The sequence below is a fragment of the Coregonus clupeaformis genome, chromosome 1 (assembly GCF_020615455.1).
Source record: "Coregonus clupeaformis isolate EN_2021a chromosome 1, ASM2061545v1, whole genome shotgun sequence".
NCBI classification, from domain to species: Eukaryota; Metazoa; Chordata; class Actinopteri; order Salmoniformes; family Salmonidae; genus Coregonus; species Coregonus clupeaformis.
This window is the reverse complement of record NC_059192.1, coordinates 16256878-16277248: the sequence shown is the minus strand read 5'-3', so window position 1 is coordinate 16277248 and position 20371 is coordinate 16256878. Positions and strand designations below refer to the sequence as shown.

Here is a 20371-nt window from a genome sequence, read left to right as displayed (position 1 = left end):
AAAGAAAGAAAAAGAAAGTGTTACTCTGCCTGGAGGCTGTTTAGGTTTAGCAGCAGTAGTTCTGTTTCCTATCAGGAGACTCCATTGTGGTGATGCTGTAAACCCAGATCAAACTCAAAGCAGCTCTCACATCAACCTCACATCGTAACACATTATTTCCCCTGGATTTGGGTTTTGTGAGTATATTGGCTTAGAAAAAGGTTAATGGATAAAACAGTAACGAAATAGCTCAATAGTTCATGGATAGCTGAACAGCTCAGTTGGTAGAGTGTAGCTCAGTTGGTAGAGCATGGCGCTTGCAATGCCAGGGTTGTGGGTTCGATTCCCACGGGGGACCAGTATGAAAATGTATGCCCTCACTACTGTAAGTCGCTCTGGATAAGAGCGTTGACTAAAATGTACACGTAAAAACTGTTAGCAAAAAGCTCAACAGATAGTAGATGTCTAAACGGTTAGCAAACAGCTCAACAGTTAGTGGATAGCTAAACGGTTAGCAAACAGCTCAATCGTTAGTGGATAGCTAAACGGTTAGCAAACAGCTCAACAGTTAGTGGATAGCTAAACGGTTAGCAAACAGCTCAACAGTTAGTTGATAGCTAAACGGTTAGCAAACAGCTCAACAGTTAGTGGATAGCTAAACGGTTAGCAAACAGCTCAACAGTTAGTGGATAGCTAAACATTAAGCAACAGCTCGACAGTTTGTGAATAGCTATACGGTTAGTTAATGGCTCAAAATGGTTACAAAATAGCTCAATAGGTAATGGATGGCTGAACAGTTAGCACATAGCTCAACAGATGGTCAAATGGTTAGCAAACAGCTCAATAGTTAGTGGATAGCTAGACAGTAATCAACAGCTCAACAGTTTATGAATAGCTATAAGGTTAGCAAACTTCTCAAAGGTTGGTGGATAGCTAACTCAACAGGTAGTGGGTAGTTAAATGGCTAGCAACAATCTAGACAGTTCGCTAAACGGTTTACAAACAACACTTTGTGAATAACTAAATGGTTAGCAAACAACTCAACAGTTAGTGGGTAGATAAATGGCTAGCAAAATGCTCAGCAGCTAAAGAGTTATCAAAAATAGCTAAACAGTGCTAGCGGGATATTGTTATTGACATAGGCAGTAAAGAGAGAAGTACCTCCGGACAGGACAGGAGGCTGCAACTTTGCAAAATGCATCCAGCTCATTCCCACTGCCCTCCAAATGAGTCTTAATGTGTTTTGCAGCTGTGGACCATCAGGCCGGCCTGCTCAAATCAACCTGCCACATCATTGGTGTTTGTTGGACAAAACATGGCACATAGGTTTTTTTCCCCTCTTCTCTTTGCTACTTCCAGATGTTTTAGACCCTCTCACAGATCGACCGTTGTTGGACGGCTGTGGCGATATTTACGCTTTAGATTTTTTCTTCCCGAAACCCATGACCCTTAAAAACTGGGGTTTTCTTAATTAAAACATTTTCTTCCAATTTATACCCCCAAATTCTTTAAAAACAACTTTGATTGGGCAACGCATTTCTCTATCTCTTAGTTTGTTCTCTTCTTTAAAGTGTCAGTTTTAAGTGAGAACTACGAGAGAAACATTTGGACACAATCATCCCCCAGTTTTTCAGCATTTGCACATTTATTTGATATCTTAAGAAAAAAAATTATCCCCCCCCCGCCAGAAATCTGTTTGGATTCAAGGGCCCGCTAGCCGACTCCCCCTCCACCTCCTCTATGGCGCAGTCTCTTTTTTAGTCTCTTCTTCTGTCTCCCATCTTCTCCTTAGGCCATGTTTGCCAGCTACGTCCCTGAAATCATAGAGTTAATAGGAAACCGCAAGAAATATGGTGGTTCCTATAGTGCGGTTAATGGGAGAAAGTAAGTATTTTCCGGAAGGTTCTGCTGTCTTTCCTTGTACGCGGTAGAACCCTCTCTGCATGCCCTTTTCTTTTTTCTGTTTCATGCATGTAGGCCATGTTTGCTCGCTACGTGCCAGAAATTGCTGCTCTCATCCTTAATCGGAAGAAATACGGAGGGAGTTATAACTCAACACGAGGCAGAAAGTAAGTCCAAATCCAGACAAGGTGTGGTTGTGTGACTCAAGTGCGCCCCCCTCAGGTTAAGAGTGGTATGGGGGTTGATTCACCAAGTTACCATTACTTTAGTCACACTGCGTGACTGGAGACCTTGGCCATAAGGACACACATGTCCATGTCCCTTTACTCTCTCTATTTCTCTCTCTATGTCTCTCTCTAGTTCTCTCTCTCTCCCTGTCTTTCTTCTCTCGCTCGCTCTCTCGCTCTCTCTCTCGCTTGCTCTCTCTCTTCTCGCTTGCTTTCTCTCTCTCGCTCTCTCTCTTGCTGTCTCTCTTGCTGTCTCTCTTGCTGTCTCTCTTGCTGTCTCTCTTGCTGTCTCTCTCGCTCTCTTGCTGTCTCTCTTTCTCTCTCTCTTTCTCACTCTGTCCCTCACTCAGTGATTACCTGAAGTCCATCGTTGTGCTTTTGTTTTTTATTTTTTACTTTGATACATCCTATGTGCTGCATTTTAATTTCATTTGAAAACTAGAGCTTTCATGACTACATTATAGACATATGCTATTAATATGTGATGATTTATTCCTCATTTTGTATGTACGGTACTGTTATGTGTTGTCCTACTTATTTATTCCGAAACCATCCAATGACATTCCTCCTTCAATTGTGCTCTCACTATAAGGACGAATCAGGGTCATGATGATACATAATTGTAAAATGAATAGTCATGAAACCCCTACTATCAGCTCTAAAAAGAAAATAGAAAAATACAATAATCCTCAACTGCATTATTATTGGTGGTCTTTTAGTAGCATCATCAATCTCAATGACCTTGCAGGATATGATTTCATTTCTTGTTTTCATTTTGCTTGAGTTACTTCGCATAAGACATGCTATTTTTATTTATTTTTTCATTTATCTGCATGTTCTCTGTGACCTGAGCTCTGCTCTGTTGGGTTTTTCACGCTTCATGGTTCCCATGACAAACCTGACAAAAAGCTCAGCTTCCTGTCTTGTCACTGCCAGCCCCATCGTATCATCACTGTGTGACATGACTCTTATTAACCGCTCACTCGCATCATCTCTGCTCGACATGACTCTGGCCCTGATCTTCAGTCAGCTCCCACACCCTGAATGCTGGATGCCTCGCTCTCATTGGAGGCGCTCGATTGCTCTTGGCTTGCTTTGCCCGCTTGGTTCTTTGGTGTTCCGTCGTTTGGTTTGTGTGGCCGTAGTTGTGTGGGCCAGAGGTTGTGGTGTTGTGTGCGGATGTGTGTGTGTGTGTGTGGACGTTCAGAACACAGATTGTTGTGTTGTGTGTGTATGTTCAGTGTGTGTGGCTGAATCCCTGGTTTTGTGGCTCAAACTTTACTGTCTCAACAGCACAGCACACAGACTAACACAGACTCTTAGTTAGACCCAGACTAACCCCATTGCTCCTAATAGTTTAACTCAGCAGAATAAAGAGACTTCCTGCATCTCTCCCTCTCGCGCTCTCTCACTCTCTCTCACTCTCTCTCTCTCTCTCTCTCTCACTCACCGTCTTTATATGTTCTACCTTACTATTTTACTTCTGTCTCTTTGGTCTTTCTTTCTCTCCCTCTTTCTCTTCATTCTCTTTATCCTACTCTCCCTCATTCTCTCCTTTATCCCCCTTCCCCTTCCCCTCTCGCTCTCTCAACCCCCTTCCCCTCTCTCTCTCTCTCTCAACCCCCTTCCCCTCGCTCTCTCTCAACCCCCTTCCCCCCTCTCTCTCTCAACCCCCTTCCCCTCTCTCACTCTCTCTCTCAACCCCCTTCCCCTCTCTCTCTCTCTCACTCAACCCTTCATCTCTCGCTCTCAACCCCCTTCCCCCCCCTCTCTCTCTCTCTCTCTCTCTCTCTCTCTCTCTCTCTCTCTCTCTCTCTCTCTCTCTCTCTCAACCCCCCTTCCTCTCCCTCTCTCTCTCTCTCAACCCCCTTCCTCTCCCTCTCTCTCTCTCTCTCAACCCCCTCTCTCTCTCTCTCTCAACCCCCTTCCTCTCTCTCTCTCTCTCGCAACCCCCTTCCTCTCTCTCTCTCAACCCCCTTCCCCTCGCTCACTCTCTCAACCCCCTTCCCCGTCCCCTCTCTCTCTCTCAACCCCCTTCCCCTCGCTCTCTCTCAACCCCCTTCCCCTCTCTCTCTCTCAACCCCCTTCCCCTCTCTCTCTCAACCCCCTTCCCCTCTCTCACTCTCTCTCTCAACCCCCTTCCCCTCTCTCTCTCACTCAACCCTTCATCTCTCTCGCTCTCAACCCCCTTCCCCTCTCTCTCTCTCTCTCTCTCTCTCAACCCCCCTTCCTCTCCCTCTCTCTCTCTCTCAACCCCCGTCCTCTCTCTCTCTCTCTCTCTCACCCCCCTTCCTCTCCCTCTCTCTCTCTCTCTCTCTCAACCCCCGTCCCCCTCTCTCTCTCTCAACCCCCTTCCCCTCTCTCTCGCTCAACCCCCTTCCCATCTCTCTCTCTCTCAACCCCCTTCCCATCTCTCTCTCTCAACCCCCTTCCCATCTCTCTCTCTCAACCCCCCTTCCCCTCTCTCTCTCTCTCTCTCTCTCTCTCTCTCTCAACCCCCTTCCCCTCTCTCTCTCTCTCTCTCTCAACCCCTTTCATCTCTCTCAACCCCCTTCCCCGTCAGTGAGACAAGATTAATGAGATGTTATGTTTGGCTTGCGCCCTGCGTCTCCATTCACTGACAGGGTGTTGAGAGAAGGGTTTGTCAAAACTGCCGACTCCCCCTCTCGCCACCTTTCCCTCTCCCTCACTCCCCCTTTCACACACTCTCCCACTTTCCCTCTTTACCTCTCCATCGCTGTCTTTCTCCCCCTCCTCCTTTCTCCTTTTCTCTTTCCTTTTCTTTTTTCTATACTTCATACATACATGTGTTAGTAATCGGGCCCCCAGTTCAGCCAGTCTAGCACAGAGGCTCAGACTGGCAACAGGATCTGTGCATTATTATGTTATATACTCTATGTATGGGTTCATACTTTATATGTACAGATCAAGACACATATACAAACACATTTGTCATAATGGTTTATTGTTTCCTTGTGGAGAGTACACTTTTTGGGCAAGGAAAAAGCTAAACAAGTTAAGTTCACGAAACTGAGGATTAGGAATATATCCAACTTCCAGTTAATATTACACATCATTAAGTGGTTTATCTTAATGGCACGTGCGCGCGCACACACACACACACACACACACACACACACACACACACACACACACACCAGTCAGCGTAGTGACAGATCTCACATCGCCTACACTGATGTCATCAAGACGAGCGTTCTGTTGGCTCTCGACTCACTGCACTCACGGCCCTGTGGTTCTTATTAGGGCTCTGTGGTTTCCATTAGCCCCCACTGAAACAGAGGGAATGGCATGGAAACTGGCCTAAACCCTGGCTGAACCCTGCAGTACTCTGAATGTGTTAGTTCTCTGTGTGCCTGTGATGGCTTGCAGCCTGAGGTGTGGAGACCTGGAGACTCTCATCCCAGTCACACATATTATATAATATGTACAGTACGCATTAGGGAATTTAATACACATGTATTAACATAAATAAATATCATAATTGATGTGATACTGAACATGAATAACCTACATGAGTAATTTTACAGTATGAATAAGATCTCCAGTATTCAGGTTAGATAGCGTCCAAATATATCTTCCTCATTTCTGTGGCAAAATGTATTTTTTATGCTACACCGTGTTTCATTAGTTACAGAGATATAGGTCACTGTTGAATGAAAAACACAAGAAATCTGGTGTTTTGTTGCCTTTCCTTCTGCATCCTATAGTGTCAGCCTAAGGATCAGAGCGATATCAATGGTGTGGCCTCTGTTGCTGGTGTTTGAGCTGTCTGTTTGCTGTGGTGAAGTATTTAATGTGTTCCTGATTATATGATTTGTTAGGTTGATATCCTGCATGGTCTGTAATACATGTTCTCAGAATTCCCTCGTGCATTTAATGTGATGCTGTGCAACTCTATTGTGGCGCTTGGTATTTGTGTGTAATATTTTGTCATATGTTCTGTGCCACTGTGATTGTACACACAACTTGAGTTTTTTTAGTTTGATATTTCATTGAGTAGTCCAGGGTCGAATAAGCTTAAAGGAAGTTATATTTTTTGCAAACCAATGAATAGATGTTGAATCATGTATCCTTACTACTCCTTATATGTAGCCAAATACCTTCCTTGGCTTGGATACTGTGCTGTTGTCTATAATGCTAGCCCTAGCGCACCAATAGGCAAAATGATCAGTAGTCTGTCCATCCTGCAATGAAGTCAACTGAAGCGTATATACTCCCAACAATTGTTCCGCTTTAAAAATCTGTCAAGCTCCACTGATAACTAATCTATACATGGAGACGAGATGTCTGAGATGAACTGTGTGTGTGCGTGCGTGTGTGTGAGTGCATCCGTGCCTGTCTTAACACGGAGCCACAATAAAGCCAGTTACTACACTGCACAAATCCCATATACTCAGCCTCTGAAGATGACTTCTGGACATGGAGTAGGAAAACATGACTGATGTTTTTGTCTCCCTGAATGGGACACATCATCTTCTGCCAACAGCTGCTGGCTTCTCACTGAGACCTCTGCTCATAATCTGATCTCATCAGAGAGCTCACAGCCTCATGCCATCACTGGATAGCTAGTCCAGAGCCCAGATCTGTGAAGATCATTATGTTCAATGGCTACCAGGCCTGTGTTGTCACCATGTCTACCAGGTGTCCACCAGATCATGTCTGCTTCAGCCTGCCTCAGTCTGCTTCAGTCCACTTAAGTATGCATCAGTCTGCTTTAGACCTCTTCAATGTGTTTCAATGCCACTTTGGACACACTGATCTGGACTGGAACAGTCAAGTCTTTCATATACAACAGGAGTTAATGTATCATCCAATGGTCTCATCATCTCCCAGTATGAGAACATGGGTTTGGATCAGTGTTTGTTTCTGTTAAAACAGATTGAGCTTGATGAGTTAAGTCTTGTATAGTGATCAGGCCAGACCACAGTTCTTCAGTGAGTCAGTAACCCAATGCACAGACAGTCTAACTCTACCAAGCGCATACAGGGCAGAGCTGCAGAAGCGAATTGTCATCTGGCACATCTCTCAAATAGAGCCATTGTCATTACATAGATTGTCTTACAGGTCTTTTTAGGACAATTCGGGTAGCTCGCCTGTCTCTGTGCCCAATGTAATCCCCTTGATGACAAGAGCATGTTTGGGTTTCTCTTTATTTGAGGTTTGATGTCGAACATTGGCTCGACAATGTTGAGTTAGTTTGGCCTACCGCAATACAAATGAGACCGTTGGTAAAGCTGAATGGTTAAAACTGTCTTTAATCCTAGTTTGATTATGTAGTGTATCAACATAATACTTTAGCAATGGAGGCATTGGGAAACCCACCCTAGCCGCTTGCGAAAATCTTTGCTTTGTGCTGGAGAACAGAACAAAAAAATACGTATTTTGAGTCACCTGAACAAGCTTGATATGTTACAGAGACTAGGAGCTGCATCTGTGTTCAAACTGACTCAAATCTACTCCAGTATGAGTGAAGCTCCTATGTGAGTATTACTGTGAAACCCTCTATCTGAGAGCCTCTGTCTCTGGAGTGGATCATCACACTGGAGCCCAGAGTGGAACCATGGGACAAACAAGGTCACCACCCCAGTCATGACCCCAGCCCCAGTCCGATCTATCCCCTATCTGTCTAAATCCATCTTTCTCCTGAAGTCAGCAGTGCTCTCTGTCTGACATAGAACTCAACTATCCTGCCATCCACACGTCAACCAGCCTCATGTTCTGTTTAGAGTTCTTGTCAGCCGCAGACCAAGAAATCACTTTACAAGGCTTTTAGTAATGCCTTGTATGAAAGCGTGCGCCTATTGCTGTACATGTCTCTGTCAACATGTATTCGGCTCTCAGAGGGTGGTTTGGCGTAAGGGAACGGTTTCCTTATTGAGAACGGATGACAATCAAAACCAGGAAGTGTACTGTAGGATTATATTTTAGGTCTCCTTAAAGTGGTTCAAAGTTCAGGGTTTGGTTGCACACGTCATGTCGGATTTTTTCATACAAGGAGGGGGAAACTACGCTTTTCACTCTTATGGGGATTTGTTTTCTTTTACTGAAAAACAACAACACTAAAAGTCATGTCTAGTTTTCAAAATACATTTTTCTGACATAAATAGTTTTTATTGGGAATTAGAGTTGTGAGAGTGCTTTGGTATGACGTGAGTGTTCTTTTCGAGGCATTCGTGTTGGTTGTGATTTATGTTGCCTTGCTCAAGTTGATTTCTCCCCCCCCTTCTCCAGGCACATTGTGGTCTGTGGTCATATAACGCTCGAAAGTGTCTCCAACTTCCTCAAAGACTTCCTACACAAGGACAGGGATGATGTCAATGTAGAAATAGTTTTTCTCCATAAGTAAGTACATGTTTCGCTCCCTAGCTTTAAACCATTACACAGCATAGTTAAACATGAAATAATATAAACAAACAGCATAGGAAATTGTCATTTTCTCTGTTCTTTCTCTCATAATCTCCCCCCCCCCTTTTTTATGTGGGGTCTAATGTATTTCTGTAGTATGCATAAAATACTTACACTATTTATACAAAAGTATGTGGACACCCCTTCAAATTAGTAGATTCGGCTATTTCAGCCACACCCGTTGCTGACAGGTGTATAAAGTCGAGCACACAGCCATGCAATCTCCATAGACAAACATTGGCAGTAGAATGGCCTGTACTGAAGAGCTCAGTGACTTTCAACGTGGCACCGTCATAGGATGCCACCTTTCCAACAAGTCAGTTTGTCAAATTTCTGCCCTGCTAGAGCTGCCCCGGTCAACTGTAAGTGCTGTTATTGTGAAGTGGAAACGTCTAGGAGCAACAACGGTTCAGCTGCGAAGTGGTAGGCCACACAAGCTCACAGAACGGGACTGCTGAAGCGCGTAGCGCGGAACAATCGTCTGTCCTCGGTTGCAACACTCACTACCGAGTTCCAAACTGCCTCTTGAAGCAAAGTCAGCACAATAACTGTTCGTCGGGAGCTTCATGAAATGGGTTTCCATGTCCAAGCAGCCAAGATCACCATGTGCAATGCCAAGCGTCGGTTGGAGTGGTGTAAAGCTCGCCGCAGTGGAAACTCGTTCTCTGGAGTGATGAATCACTCTTCACCATCTGGCAGTCCGATGGACGAATCTGGGTTTGGCGGCTGCCAGGAGAACGCTACCTGCACGAATGCATAGTGCCAACTGTAAAGTTTGGTGGAGGAGGAATAATTGTCTGGGGCTGTTTTTCATGGTTCGGGCTAGGCCGTTTGTTCCAGTGAAGGGAAATCTTAATGCTACAGCATACAATGACATTCTAGACGATTCTGTGCTTCCAACTTTGTGGCAACAGTTTGGGGAAGGCCCTTTCCTGTTTGCATGACAATGCCCCCGTGCACAAAGCGAGGTCAATACAGAAATGGTTTGTCGAGATTGGTGTGGAAGAACTTGACTGGCCTACACAGAGCCCTGACCTCAACCCCATTGAACACCTTTGGGATGAATTGGAACGCAGACTGCGAGCCAGGCCTAATCGCCCAACATCAGTGCCTGACCTCACTAATGCTCTTGTGGCTGAACGGAAGCAAGTCCCCGCACCAATGTTCCAACATCCAGTGGAAGGCCTTCCCAGAACAGTGGAGGCTGTTATAGCAGCAAAGGGGGGACCAACTCCATATTAATGCCCATGATTTTGGAATGAGATGTTCGACGAGCAGGTGTCCACATACTTTTGATCATGTAGTGTATGTCTTTTTTTATGGGATCCAACCCCTTGATTGAGTACAGTACAGAGCACACTGCTTGTGAGTCACTTGGAAAGAGTTTCTGCTTCATTAGTAAAACTTCAAATCCCAACGTGTGTTTGTCCTTGCTCCCTCTCCCTCTCCCTCTCCCTCTCACTCTCACTATCACACTCTCTCTCACTCTCCCTCTCTCTCTCTCCCTCTCTGCTCCTTTAGTATTTCCCCTAATCTTGAGCTGGAAGCCTTGTTCAAACGCCACTTTACCCAAGTGGAGTTCTACCAGGGATCTGTTCTCAACCCTCACGATCTGGCCCGAGTGAAGGTACTGTACTAGCAAGTACTGCTGTTATACAGTGGGGAAAAAAAGTATTTAGTCAGCCACCAATTGTGCAAGTTCTCCCACTTAAAAAGATGAGAGAGGCCTGTAATTTTCATCATAGGTACACATCAACTATGACAGACAAATTGAGAAAAGAAAATCCAGAAAATCACATTGTAGGATTTGTAATGAATTTATTTGCAAATTATGGTGGAAAATAAGTATTTGGTCACCTAACAAGCAAGATTTCTGGCTCTCACAGACCTGTAACTTCTTCTTTAAGAGGCTCCTCTGTCCTCCACTGTTACCTGTATTAATGGCACCTGTTTGAACTTGTTATCAGTATAAAAGACACCTGTCCACAACCTCAAACAGTCACACTCCAAACTCCACTATGGCCAAGACCAAAGAGCTGTCAAAGGACACCAGAAACAAAATTGTAGACCTGCACCAGGCTGGGAAGACTGAATCTGCAATAGGTAAGCAGCTTGGTTTGAAGAAATCAACTGTGGGAGCAATTATTAGGAAATGGAAGACATACAAGACCACTGATAATCTCCCTCGATCTGGGGCTCCATGCAAGATCTCACCCCGTGGGGTCAAAATGATCACAAGAACGGTGAGCAAAAATCCCAGAACCACTGGTAGTCCTAGTGAATGACCTGCAGAGAGCTGGGACCAAAGTAACAAAGCCTACCATCAGTAACACACTACGCCGCCAGGACTCAAATCCTGCAGTGCAAAACGTGTCCCCCTGCTTAAGCCAGTACATGTCCAGGCCCGTCTGAAGTTTGCTAGAGTGCATTTGGATGATCCAGAAGAGGATTGGGAGAATGTCAGATGAAACCAAAATTGAACTTTTTGGTAAAAACTCAACTCGTCGGTGTTTGGAGGACAAAGAATACTGAGTTGCGTTCCAAAAACCATACCTACTGTGAGGCATGGGGGTGGAAACATCATACTTTGGGCTGTTTTTCTGCAAAGGGACCAGGACGACTGATCCGTGTAAAGGAAAGAATAGACAGGGGCCATGTATCGGAGATTTTGAGTGAAAACCTCCTTCCATCAGCAAGGGCATTGAAGATGAAACGTGCCTGGGTCTTTCAGCATGACAATGATCCCAAACACACCGCCCGGCAACAAAGGAGTGGCTTCGTAAGAAGCATTTTGGGTCCTGGGTGGCCTAGCCAGTCTCCAGATCTCAACCCCATAGAAAATCTTTGGAGGGAGTTGAGAGTCCGTGTTGCCCAGCGACAGCCCCAAAACATCACTGCTCTAGAGGAGATCTGCATGGAGGTATGGCCCAAAATACCAGCAACAGTGTGTGAAAACCCTGTGAAGACTTACAGAAAAAGTTTGACCTGTGTCATTGCCAACAAAGGGTATAGAACAAAGTATTGAGAAACTTTTGTTATTGACCAAATACTTATTTTCCACCATAATTTGCAAATAAATTCATAAAATCCTACAATGTGATTTTCTGGATTTTTTTCCTCATTTTTCTGTCATAGTTGATGCCTGTAATAATTACAGGCCTCTCTCATCTTTTTAAGTGGGAGAACTTGCACAATTGGTGGCTGACTAAATACTTTTTTTCCCCACTGTACATCATATTACACCATACTGTAGATACAGGGTGAAAGGCTGTGCGTGAAAAAGACAATAAGAAAATACAAAAAAGGCTCCTTATGCCACCTTGTAAGAGTGACAACGTTTCAATCCAAGTTGGACCTTTGCTTTGACCTGACAAAGATCAATCTTGGGTTGAAACGTTGTAATATTTGAAGGTGAGAGGGTTTCTGCTGTGTATTCTCTAACTGTAACTCTTCATCGTTCCCTGAATAGATTGAGTCAGCAGACGCCTGTCTGATCCTGGCTAATAAATACTGTCCAGATCCCGATGCTGAAGATGCCTCCAACATCATGAGGTAATGATGATGATGATGGTGACGACGATAAATCATCTGGGGAAAGGACTGTTTACAGTATGTGTTCAATTTTCTTTTTGAATTTGTAGGGTCATCTCTATCAAGAACTATTCCCCCAAGATACGAATTATCACTCAAATGTTACAGTACCATAACAAGGTAGGGTCAGCACGTCACTCCTACGCTTCCTGCAATAATAAACATAATGATAACTATGGTTCAAACACATCTTTGGAGAGGGGAGAGTGTGTAATGTGTGTGTGTGTGTGTGTGTGTGTGTGTGTGTAGGCTCACCTGCTCAATATTCCTAGCTGGAACTGGAAGGAAGGTGATGATGCTATCTGTCTAGCAGAGCTGAAGGCTGGCTTCATAGCTCAGAGCTGTCTGGCCCAGGGCCTCTCCACCATGCTGGCCAATCTCTTCTCCATGAGATCTTTCATCGAGGTAACGTTGATACAACATTAACACAACCTTTTCACAATGATATCTTTCATCAACCTAACCGTGATACGATATCGGTAAGGTAACATTAACACAAATTAGTTGACGCAATGTCAGTATGGTAACATTAACACAACCTTTTCACGTCTGTCATCGAGATAACGTTGACACAATGACAGTAAGGTAACATTAAGGCCTAGATTCAATCTGGTCCGCAGAAGATCCGCGTTATAGCGTGATTGACATTCAAGGGTTAGGGTTAGGGTTAGGGTTATTTAATTTCCGTTTGAGCCAACATATAGTATGCAGTGTTTACCGTGAATGCGGTCTCCGCAAACGCGTAAACGTTGCCTTTAAAAGGTGTATAGCCGAAAAGGGTTGGTCAGATTTAATCTAGACCTAACTCCACATTTTCACAATGAGGTCTGTCATAGAGGTAACGTTGACACAATAACAGTAAGGTAACATAAACACAACTATTTCACAATGATCTCTTTCATTTAGGTAACGTTTACAAAATGTCAGTAAGGTAACATCAACACAACCTATTCACAATGTTGTTTTACTTTGGTATTTACTGTAGTATTACAGGATAGATACTGTAAGTGATTCCATGGGAGGACTGAGCTCAGGTCTGCTGAGTGAGACGTCTCTGAGGGAGTGTTTTCATTCAGAATCATAATGGTCTTTCAGTCAATCTGGTTTATCATATGGAATCTGTTGGATCTTTGGCACTCAGCATTGAAGAGGTGCTCCTCTATTTGAAAGAGCTGGTCTTCTTGTCATAAAGATGATGGAGGAGTTTATAATGAGTGGGCTGACAAGTGCTGGATGGAGAAGAAACATCTGCTGGCCATATTTCCTTTATGAAAACATAGACTAAGAGATATAGAAAATATGGACTATCGACACTAAACCATAACCGGTGATATAAGCTGTGAATGAAAAGGCATTGCCCTCGTTAAAGAGGGATTTAAAACATTGGGCTTTCATCATCTACTATATGACAGCTGAAAAGCTTTCAGGAAACTCATCCCTTATCGTCTATGGCAGCTCAGTGGATATGATGTAGCCTGCATGAACATCTGACAAAGAAGGGAGGAATCACTTCACATGAGAGGAAGAAATGAAGACATACAGTATCATTATTACCATTATTTGTTGAGTTGTGAAGCGATACAGCCCTAGTCAGTCAGAACTCATGCTAGGCCAAGCCTAGTGAAACAACTTGGACACGATATACTGTCACCAAGTCAGCACGTCCTTGCTTCACTCAGTCTGTCATTTTTCAACAAAAACAGTCAACTAAAACGCTATATTCAAACCATACCATCTCTGTTTTAATAGCAGGATGAATACACATGGAACACTATACATTATTACAATCGTTGGCAACAGAAAGTCGATGTCAAAATGATTGACCGAAGAACATGAAATGATTATAAAACTATAATAAATGCTAATATGATCTATTTTGAATGGCACCATTGTGCGGTTGAGAGAGGACAGGTGTAATTAAAATAGTTATGTAATAGAGGTGGCCTCTTCTGTCAGCATGCCTCAGAGAGATCTCCATAAACATATGAATCTAAAGGCTATAATGCTATAAACGGAATGCTTATAGTGCATGGTGGGTTTTACTTGACGACAGATTATTGTGAGGCCTCTTAACGAGGTGAAGAGTGATGTGTCCGACAGCTGTTCTCAGCACAACTCTTACTAGGTAATTACAGAGAATATGTTCCAAATGGCAGCCTATTCCCTATTTAGTGCATTACTTTTGACCAGGACCCATAGCGCTATATAGGGAATAGGGTGCCATTTGGTAAACACACATGGAGAAATAGGTCAGTTCTGACACATTCAGCTGCAGACGTCTGTAATGAGCATGTGTGTGAATGGGAGAGGAGGGATGTCTGGTCAGATCTGGATGAAGTTCATCAGGCCTTGTTTTGTTACCAGGGCGATAATAGGCCGTCGTCATTGCAATTTGTCGTCACGGGTGATTGAAACAGGAAGAGAACCAGAAAGTTAGTGAGAGGTGCTAATGAGAGACCAAAGAATACACATGCACACACACACAATAGAATGGATGCAATCTCCGCAGGACCCCCTCGATTAGTGTTCCCCTAAAGATGGCTGACCAATTGCTTTCCCCCCAAACAGGCGAGGCGTGTGAGTGTGTTAGTTATAGAGGAAGTGTGTTCTGAGTCCCATATTAAATCCTGTATAGCTGTCAGGATGGGGTGGAGTTATGATGGAGAAGAGACATGGAGACAGTTTCATAATATGTCTGAGGAGCTGAGTGTGTCTGCAGTTCATCAAAGTGTCTTCTCCATCACTGAGAGACTGCTAATGATGGGCTTATAAAGGGCTTGTAAGGGGTTTATAACGGCTTATAACTGTGCTAAAGTTACTACTATACACATTTCCATCTGTATACATATTTATATATGTATTTATATGTGTCTTTACGTATTTATATATGTATTTATATGTATCTTTACGTATTTATATATGTATTTATATGTATCTTTACGTATTTATATATGTATGTTGTGCTTGTTGCTTCTCAGATTGAAGAGGATACGTGGCAGAAGTACTATTTAGAAGGGGTAGCTAATGAGATGTACACAGAGTATCTGTCCAGTGCCTTTGTGGGGCTCTCCTTCCCAGCAGTCTGTGAGTAAGTATGACACTCCACAGTGATCTAGTCCTTGGGCCGGTATGGATAACTCTCTCTGCTCTGTTTTACTGCTACTGTATAACTGCTGTTCGGTCCCTGGTACTGCTACAACTGCTGAAGAGTAGATGGTAGATAGAGGAGGTCAATGACATTAATACTAAATGATTATAATATAAAAGAAAAGGAACATTTTAATTTGAAACTATTGGTCATGTTGAAATAGTAGCTACCGTACATAATGTAGAACCGTGATGAGGCATAGCATTCCCTTACAATTCTCTGTGTTTGTCTGTCTGTGTCAGGCTGTGCTACGTGAAGCTGAAGCTGTTGCTTATCGCCATCGAGAACAAGTCGGAACTGGGAGAGAGCAGGTTTGTGTCTCTGTGTTTCTGTCTGTTTCTCTCTGTCTGTTTCTCTCTGTCTGTTTCTCTCTGTCTGTTTCTCTCTGTGTTGTACAGGACTACAAGGCTGCTCTTGTTCTGTAAATCACTGCTGGACTTCTCTGTCTGTAACATCCCAGAACATTTTCAAATCCTAGGATGTCTTTCAAGATTTATCTGTAAATAGTTGTCTCTGTGTTGAACCATGATAATCTTTAATGCCATATGGTACTATTAACTTGCTAACTATTAACATGAAGTACTATATTTCACTTACCATAAATTGCTAAATCCCACCCACCCCAACGCCAACAGCAGTGTGAACCGGTTTTGTACAAATAATGCATTTATAGTAGAGTTGTTTTAGTTGAGTTTTTAGTATATTATGAAATCACTATAGAATAAGTAATGTCTAACTAACTTGTTATTATGATATATTTTGAACAACATTTATTTTAAAACTTTTGCTCAGCCTTTTTGTTGTGTGCTTGCACCTGGACATGGGATCCTGAGGCATTTTCTTTGCTCATGCCAGGCTTTTTTCCATGACATAGTGCCACCATTCTCAGTGCCATCTGAACTGCATATCTCTCTGATAGTAGAAGTAAATTATTTCATAGATGCAATATGTGTAATAAGATCAGCTCTTAAGATCAAATAAGTACCTCCTAGTTTACTAAGTGATATGAAGGTCTTAAACTTTTTCTCAGAGTGCTACAGCAAGCACTTTCATTTTCCCATCAGAAGGTAGACGGACAGCAAATTGAGACATAATTGAAAATTGAGACACATTCATAATATGATTTTTCATCTCTCCTTTTATGTTAATAACAACTGTTTGATTTTAGGTTGTTTTCTTGTTGTTTGCAGAAGCCGAAAGCGGTATGCCCTCTTCCTTATATTTCCCTCCAAAGTTCAACCCTATCTCCACCACTTTAGAGCTTCTGACTGGGTTTTGTTTCCTAAGGATACTTTTCCAAACCCTATATCAAAATGAGCCAATTTCTCACTATATCTTTGATTGTGTTCCTTGTGCCTAATGCACTAACTTCTTTGCAGGCAGAGAGAGAATAGTTGAATTTGACTCGTTTGTAACTCTTGTTGATTTGTCTGATGTTGTCGATGTGCCCAGGCTAACACCATCTCCTCCATTTTTACCTCCTGTTTTGAGTTTCTTTCTGTCTCTCGTTGTCAGTCGTTCTGCTTAATTTCTCTCTCACTTCAGTTCTTTTTCAGTGTCTTCAGTCAGTCGTAACTGTGTGTGAACGTTGCCAAACTGATTATTATTTTCTTCCCAGTGTTTCTTTATTTTTGTGCTATGCTCATTATCAAACAGTACTTCACATTTTTATAGTTTTGATAGTGTCATCTCACATATCAGTCAAGAGACAGATTGTTGATGTCTGAACCCCAGAAGGGTTTATTGATGGATAAGGCTATTGTTGCACATTTCTGTAATATTATGGAATCGATGGTTTGATTATATGTCATTGCAGTTTGACACAAACACATGTTTTATAGATTTTTACGATACCAACAGCATTTGTTATGCCATGTCATATCTTATTCAAGGCATGGGATCATTAACTTTGGATAAATTAACATTTATCCAATGGAGTTGTTTAATTTTAGGCCACGTTTTCCATGGGTGCTGCAAATCATCTTCATACTTGCATTTCATCCCTTTCTTACTGTTTTATCATGTGTGTGGATACTGTTTGCTTTGTGTGCGTGTGCGTGTGCGTGCGTGTGCGTAAGCTTGTGTGTGTGTGTGTGTGTGTGTGTGTGTGTGTGTGTGTGTGTGTGTCAGTCACCATGTTCCCCCATACCTGTGAGTCTCTGAGTAGATGTTATCAAGTGAGGTCACTTCCTGTCAGTTTGGTGTTTAAGAAAACAATCCAACTGCACAGAAGTTACTGCAACAGTCTGCATCTACGTACCTGTCTCTTTATCTGTACTGCAGTGGCTATGCCTGGTCTGTTTTACAAGTGTCCTACTCACACTGTTTGGTAACTGCATGTAATAACACTCTATCATATGGGATGTGTGATGCTTGCCTTGTTGCTCCCAATATGAGGTTTTGATACATTGTGGGCCTCTATGCATAATTGGAGAAAATTACATTTTGTTATGTTTCTTTGTTATTAGATCTAAAATGTGTAAACTATGTGAAATCTCAGATTTGGGCAGCAATGTGTTTTTTGTAGTGGCTTTGTTAGTTTATTTTGTATTTTCCCGAAACAGCATGTCAATTGTGATTCCTTTTTTCTACTCTGGGGCCATTCAATCTTATATAAAGCTCAATAGTGCAACTTTAAACTTAAGTTTAGCAAAATATCATGTTGTTTTGTTTTACTGTTGCTATTGATTACAGCTTTATAATTGATCCAATCGCCCCCTTATTGTTTAAGTATGTTGTTTGTAGAGCCCAGAGGAAAGATTTTTTATCATTTGCGAATTAGTCTGTAGTTTTCAGCTGCTCTCAGCTATTTTCTGAGCCTGCATGCACTTTTACACAGTATAATGTTGGTATAGACAAGTGTTCTCAAATCTGTCCAAACAGTTTAGTACCAAAAACTAAAAACTTTTGTAAAGTATAAAGGCCGTACATTGAATGACAGTGAAGAAATAGTAAATTAAATAATTGGCAAAATAAAGTATTAATAAATTGAAGAGTTGGTAAAGTAAAATAAAGTATTAGTAAATTAAAGAGTTGGTAAATTATTAGTAAATTAAAGAGTTGGTAAAATAAAGTATTAGTAAATTAAAGAGTTGGTAAATTATTAGTAAATTAAAGAGTTGGTAAAATAAAGTATTAGTAAATTAAAGAGTTGGTAAAGTAAAATAAAGTATTAGTAAATAATAGGGCGGCAGGTAGCTTAGTGGTTAAGAGCGTTGTGCCAGTAACCGAAAGGTCGCTGGTTCTAATCCCCGAGCCAACTAGGTGAAGTGAACTATTGTCAAAGTATAGTATTCATAAAAGAAAAAGTAAAATATTTGTAAAGTATTATTAAAGTAAGTTAGTAAAGTATTCCTAAAGTAAAATATTATTAGTTTCCCTTTCGTCTGGGCTCAGAGGCCAGGGGTGTCGTCCCCTGACAGTCGGTCTGTGTGTTCCGTTTGTTAGTCTCTGTCTGCAGTCCCATCATTGATGATTCCTACCCACAGGCAACCATTAATGAAATGGGCGTATATGCGTGTGTCGTCCACTCTCGTCTCAGTCTAATTCAGGGGGAATGATACAGCCAGTCCATACAGGCACCCTACACACACAAACACCATCCAAATCTACAATATCTTCTTTACTGTAGACATATGTTTGAGGATACAGTTTTAGGGTCTGTGAGGTTAGGGGTTACAGGGCTAGGGGTTAGAGTGAATTTGAATATGAATGTTACTTATCCATTAGATAACATTACATGGCCATTTTCCCTCAGCTTCTTGGTTATTAATTCATTCTTCCTGATAAATCAACATGGACATTGATAATGTAAATAAAAAAATGCATATCATATCACATTTCCTAGCTTAAATACCCTAAAGCAGCACTGTAGCAGTGCTATAACAATACTATAATACCCTAAAGCAGTACTGTAGCAGTACTATTTTTTATTTATCTTTTCCCTTTATTTAACTAGGGTAGTCAGTTAAGAACAAATTCTTATTTACAATGATGATCTACCCCGGCCAAACCCGGACGACGCTGTGCGCCGCCCTATGGGACTCCCAATCACGGCCGGATTGTGATACAGCCTGGAAGCGAACCAGGGTCTGTAGTGACGCAGTGCCTTAGACCGCTGCGCCACTCGGGAGCCCTATAACAACACTATAATACACTATATAACAACACTTAGCCTATAGCAGATGATTCCTATTCCTCTGTAGTGTTAGTCCAAGGGCTGTTCATTCCCTTGCCTTCCACTGTCCAGTACTAACCCAGGTAACAGTATCTAACTGTAGTGTAACATGCCCGTAACATCATTCTGATAGCTGATTGGCTCTGACTGCTGAGACTGAAACCACTCCATAAAACAATTTTAATTCTTTTTGCCCCCCCCCCCCCACCCACCCACCCATCCTAACCCCGCCCCTACTCCCACTCCAAGCCAATCAGAACCATGGTGAAAAAGAAAAGAATTAAAATGTACAAACCAACTCATGCTGTTGCGCATTCTGTCCATCTGTGTGAGTAGCTTCAGAGAAGGTGGCTAAACATGGAAACAAGTCAAGAAGCAAGGTGTTTTTCGACACAATAACACTTGAACAAATACCCACCTCCATACAGTGGCCTACAAGCTCACACTGATAGCATTTACAGTACTTCCATTCCATACCACTCTCCAAACAAAACAACTGGAGACTGCAGAAGCTCTGATTCCATTGACCAATCCGATCAGGCCGCTCTAGATCGCTGGCTGTAGTACTCTAGTTCCAGCTAGAGGGTTGATGATGTGTGTGTACCATTCCTCTTGATTAGCGCGTGAGTGTGACTCTAGCGGCCGTAACAACGCCTACAGAGCGTGATGTCATCTATCTCTCCCATTACCCAGCATCCTCATCAACCCGGGGAACCACGTAAAGATGCAGGAAGGAACTCTGGGGTTCTTCATCGCCAGCGACGCCAAAGAAGTAAAGAGGTAATGGCAGAAAAACGCCACAGTCTCAGTTTAAAGCCTTGTCTGTGTTTTCATTCTCTTGGTGGCTAAAAAGGACAACATACAAAGCGATTAGACATTAAACTTCCATAAATATCATTGGTAAAAGCCAGCTCACATCTC

The 20371-nt window shown here is 42.5% G+C and overlaps 1 protein-coding gene across 23 annotated transcripts in view; it reads left to right on the top strand.

Annotated features, from left to right (window-relative positions):
• LOC121574320 (calcium-activated potassium channel subunit alpha-1) overlaps nucleotides 1-20371 on the top strand; it is a 251192-nt gene that overhangs the window by 166763 nt on the left and 64058 nt on the right. For 13 of the 23 annotated variants that reach the window (XM_041886943.2, XM_041886938.2, XM_041887023.2 and 10 more), the window contains exons 9-18: nucleotides 1772-1863; nucleotides 8361-8471; nucleotides 10056-10161; nucleotides 12004-12086; nucleotides 12176-12245; nucleotides 12375-12530; nucleotides 15104-15213; nucleotides 15516-15584; nucleotides 16464-16475; nucleotides 20144-20230. In XM_041886943.2, coding sequence (XP_041742877.1) covers nucleotides 1772-1863; nucleotides 8361-8471; nucleotides 10056-10161; nucleotides 12004-12086; nucleotides 12176-12245; nucleotides 12375-12530; nucleotides 15104-15213; nucleotides 15516-15584; nucleotides 16464-16475; nucleotides 20144-20230 — 896 coding nt within the window. The remainder of the gene's footprint in view (nucleotides 1-1771; nucleotides 1864-8360; nucleotides 8472-10055; nucleotides 10162-12003; nucleotides 12087-12175; nucleotides 12246-12374; nucleotides 12531-15103; nucleotides 15214-15515; nucleotides 15585-16463; nucleotides 16476-20143; nucleotides 20231-20371) is intronic. The other 10 variants (XM_041887001.2, XM_041886997.2, XM_041886964.2 and 7 more) reach the window with 1 other exon arrangement.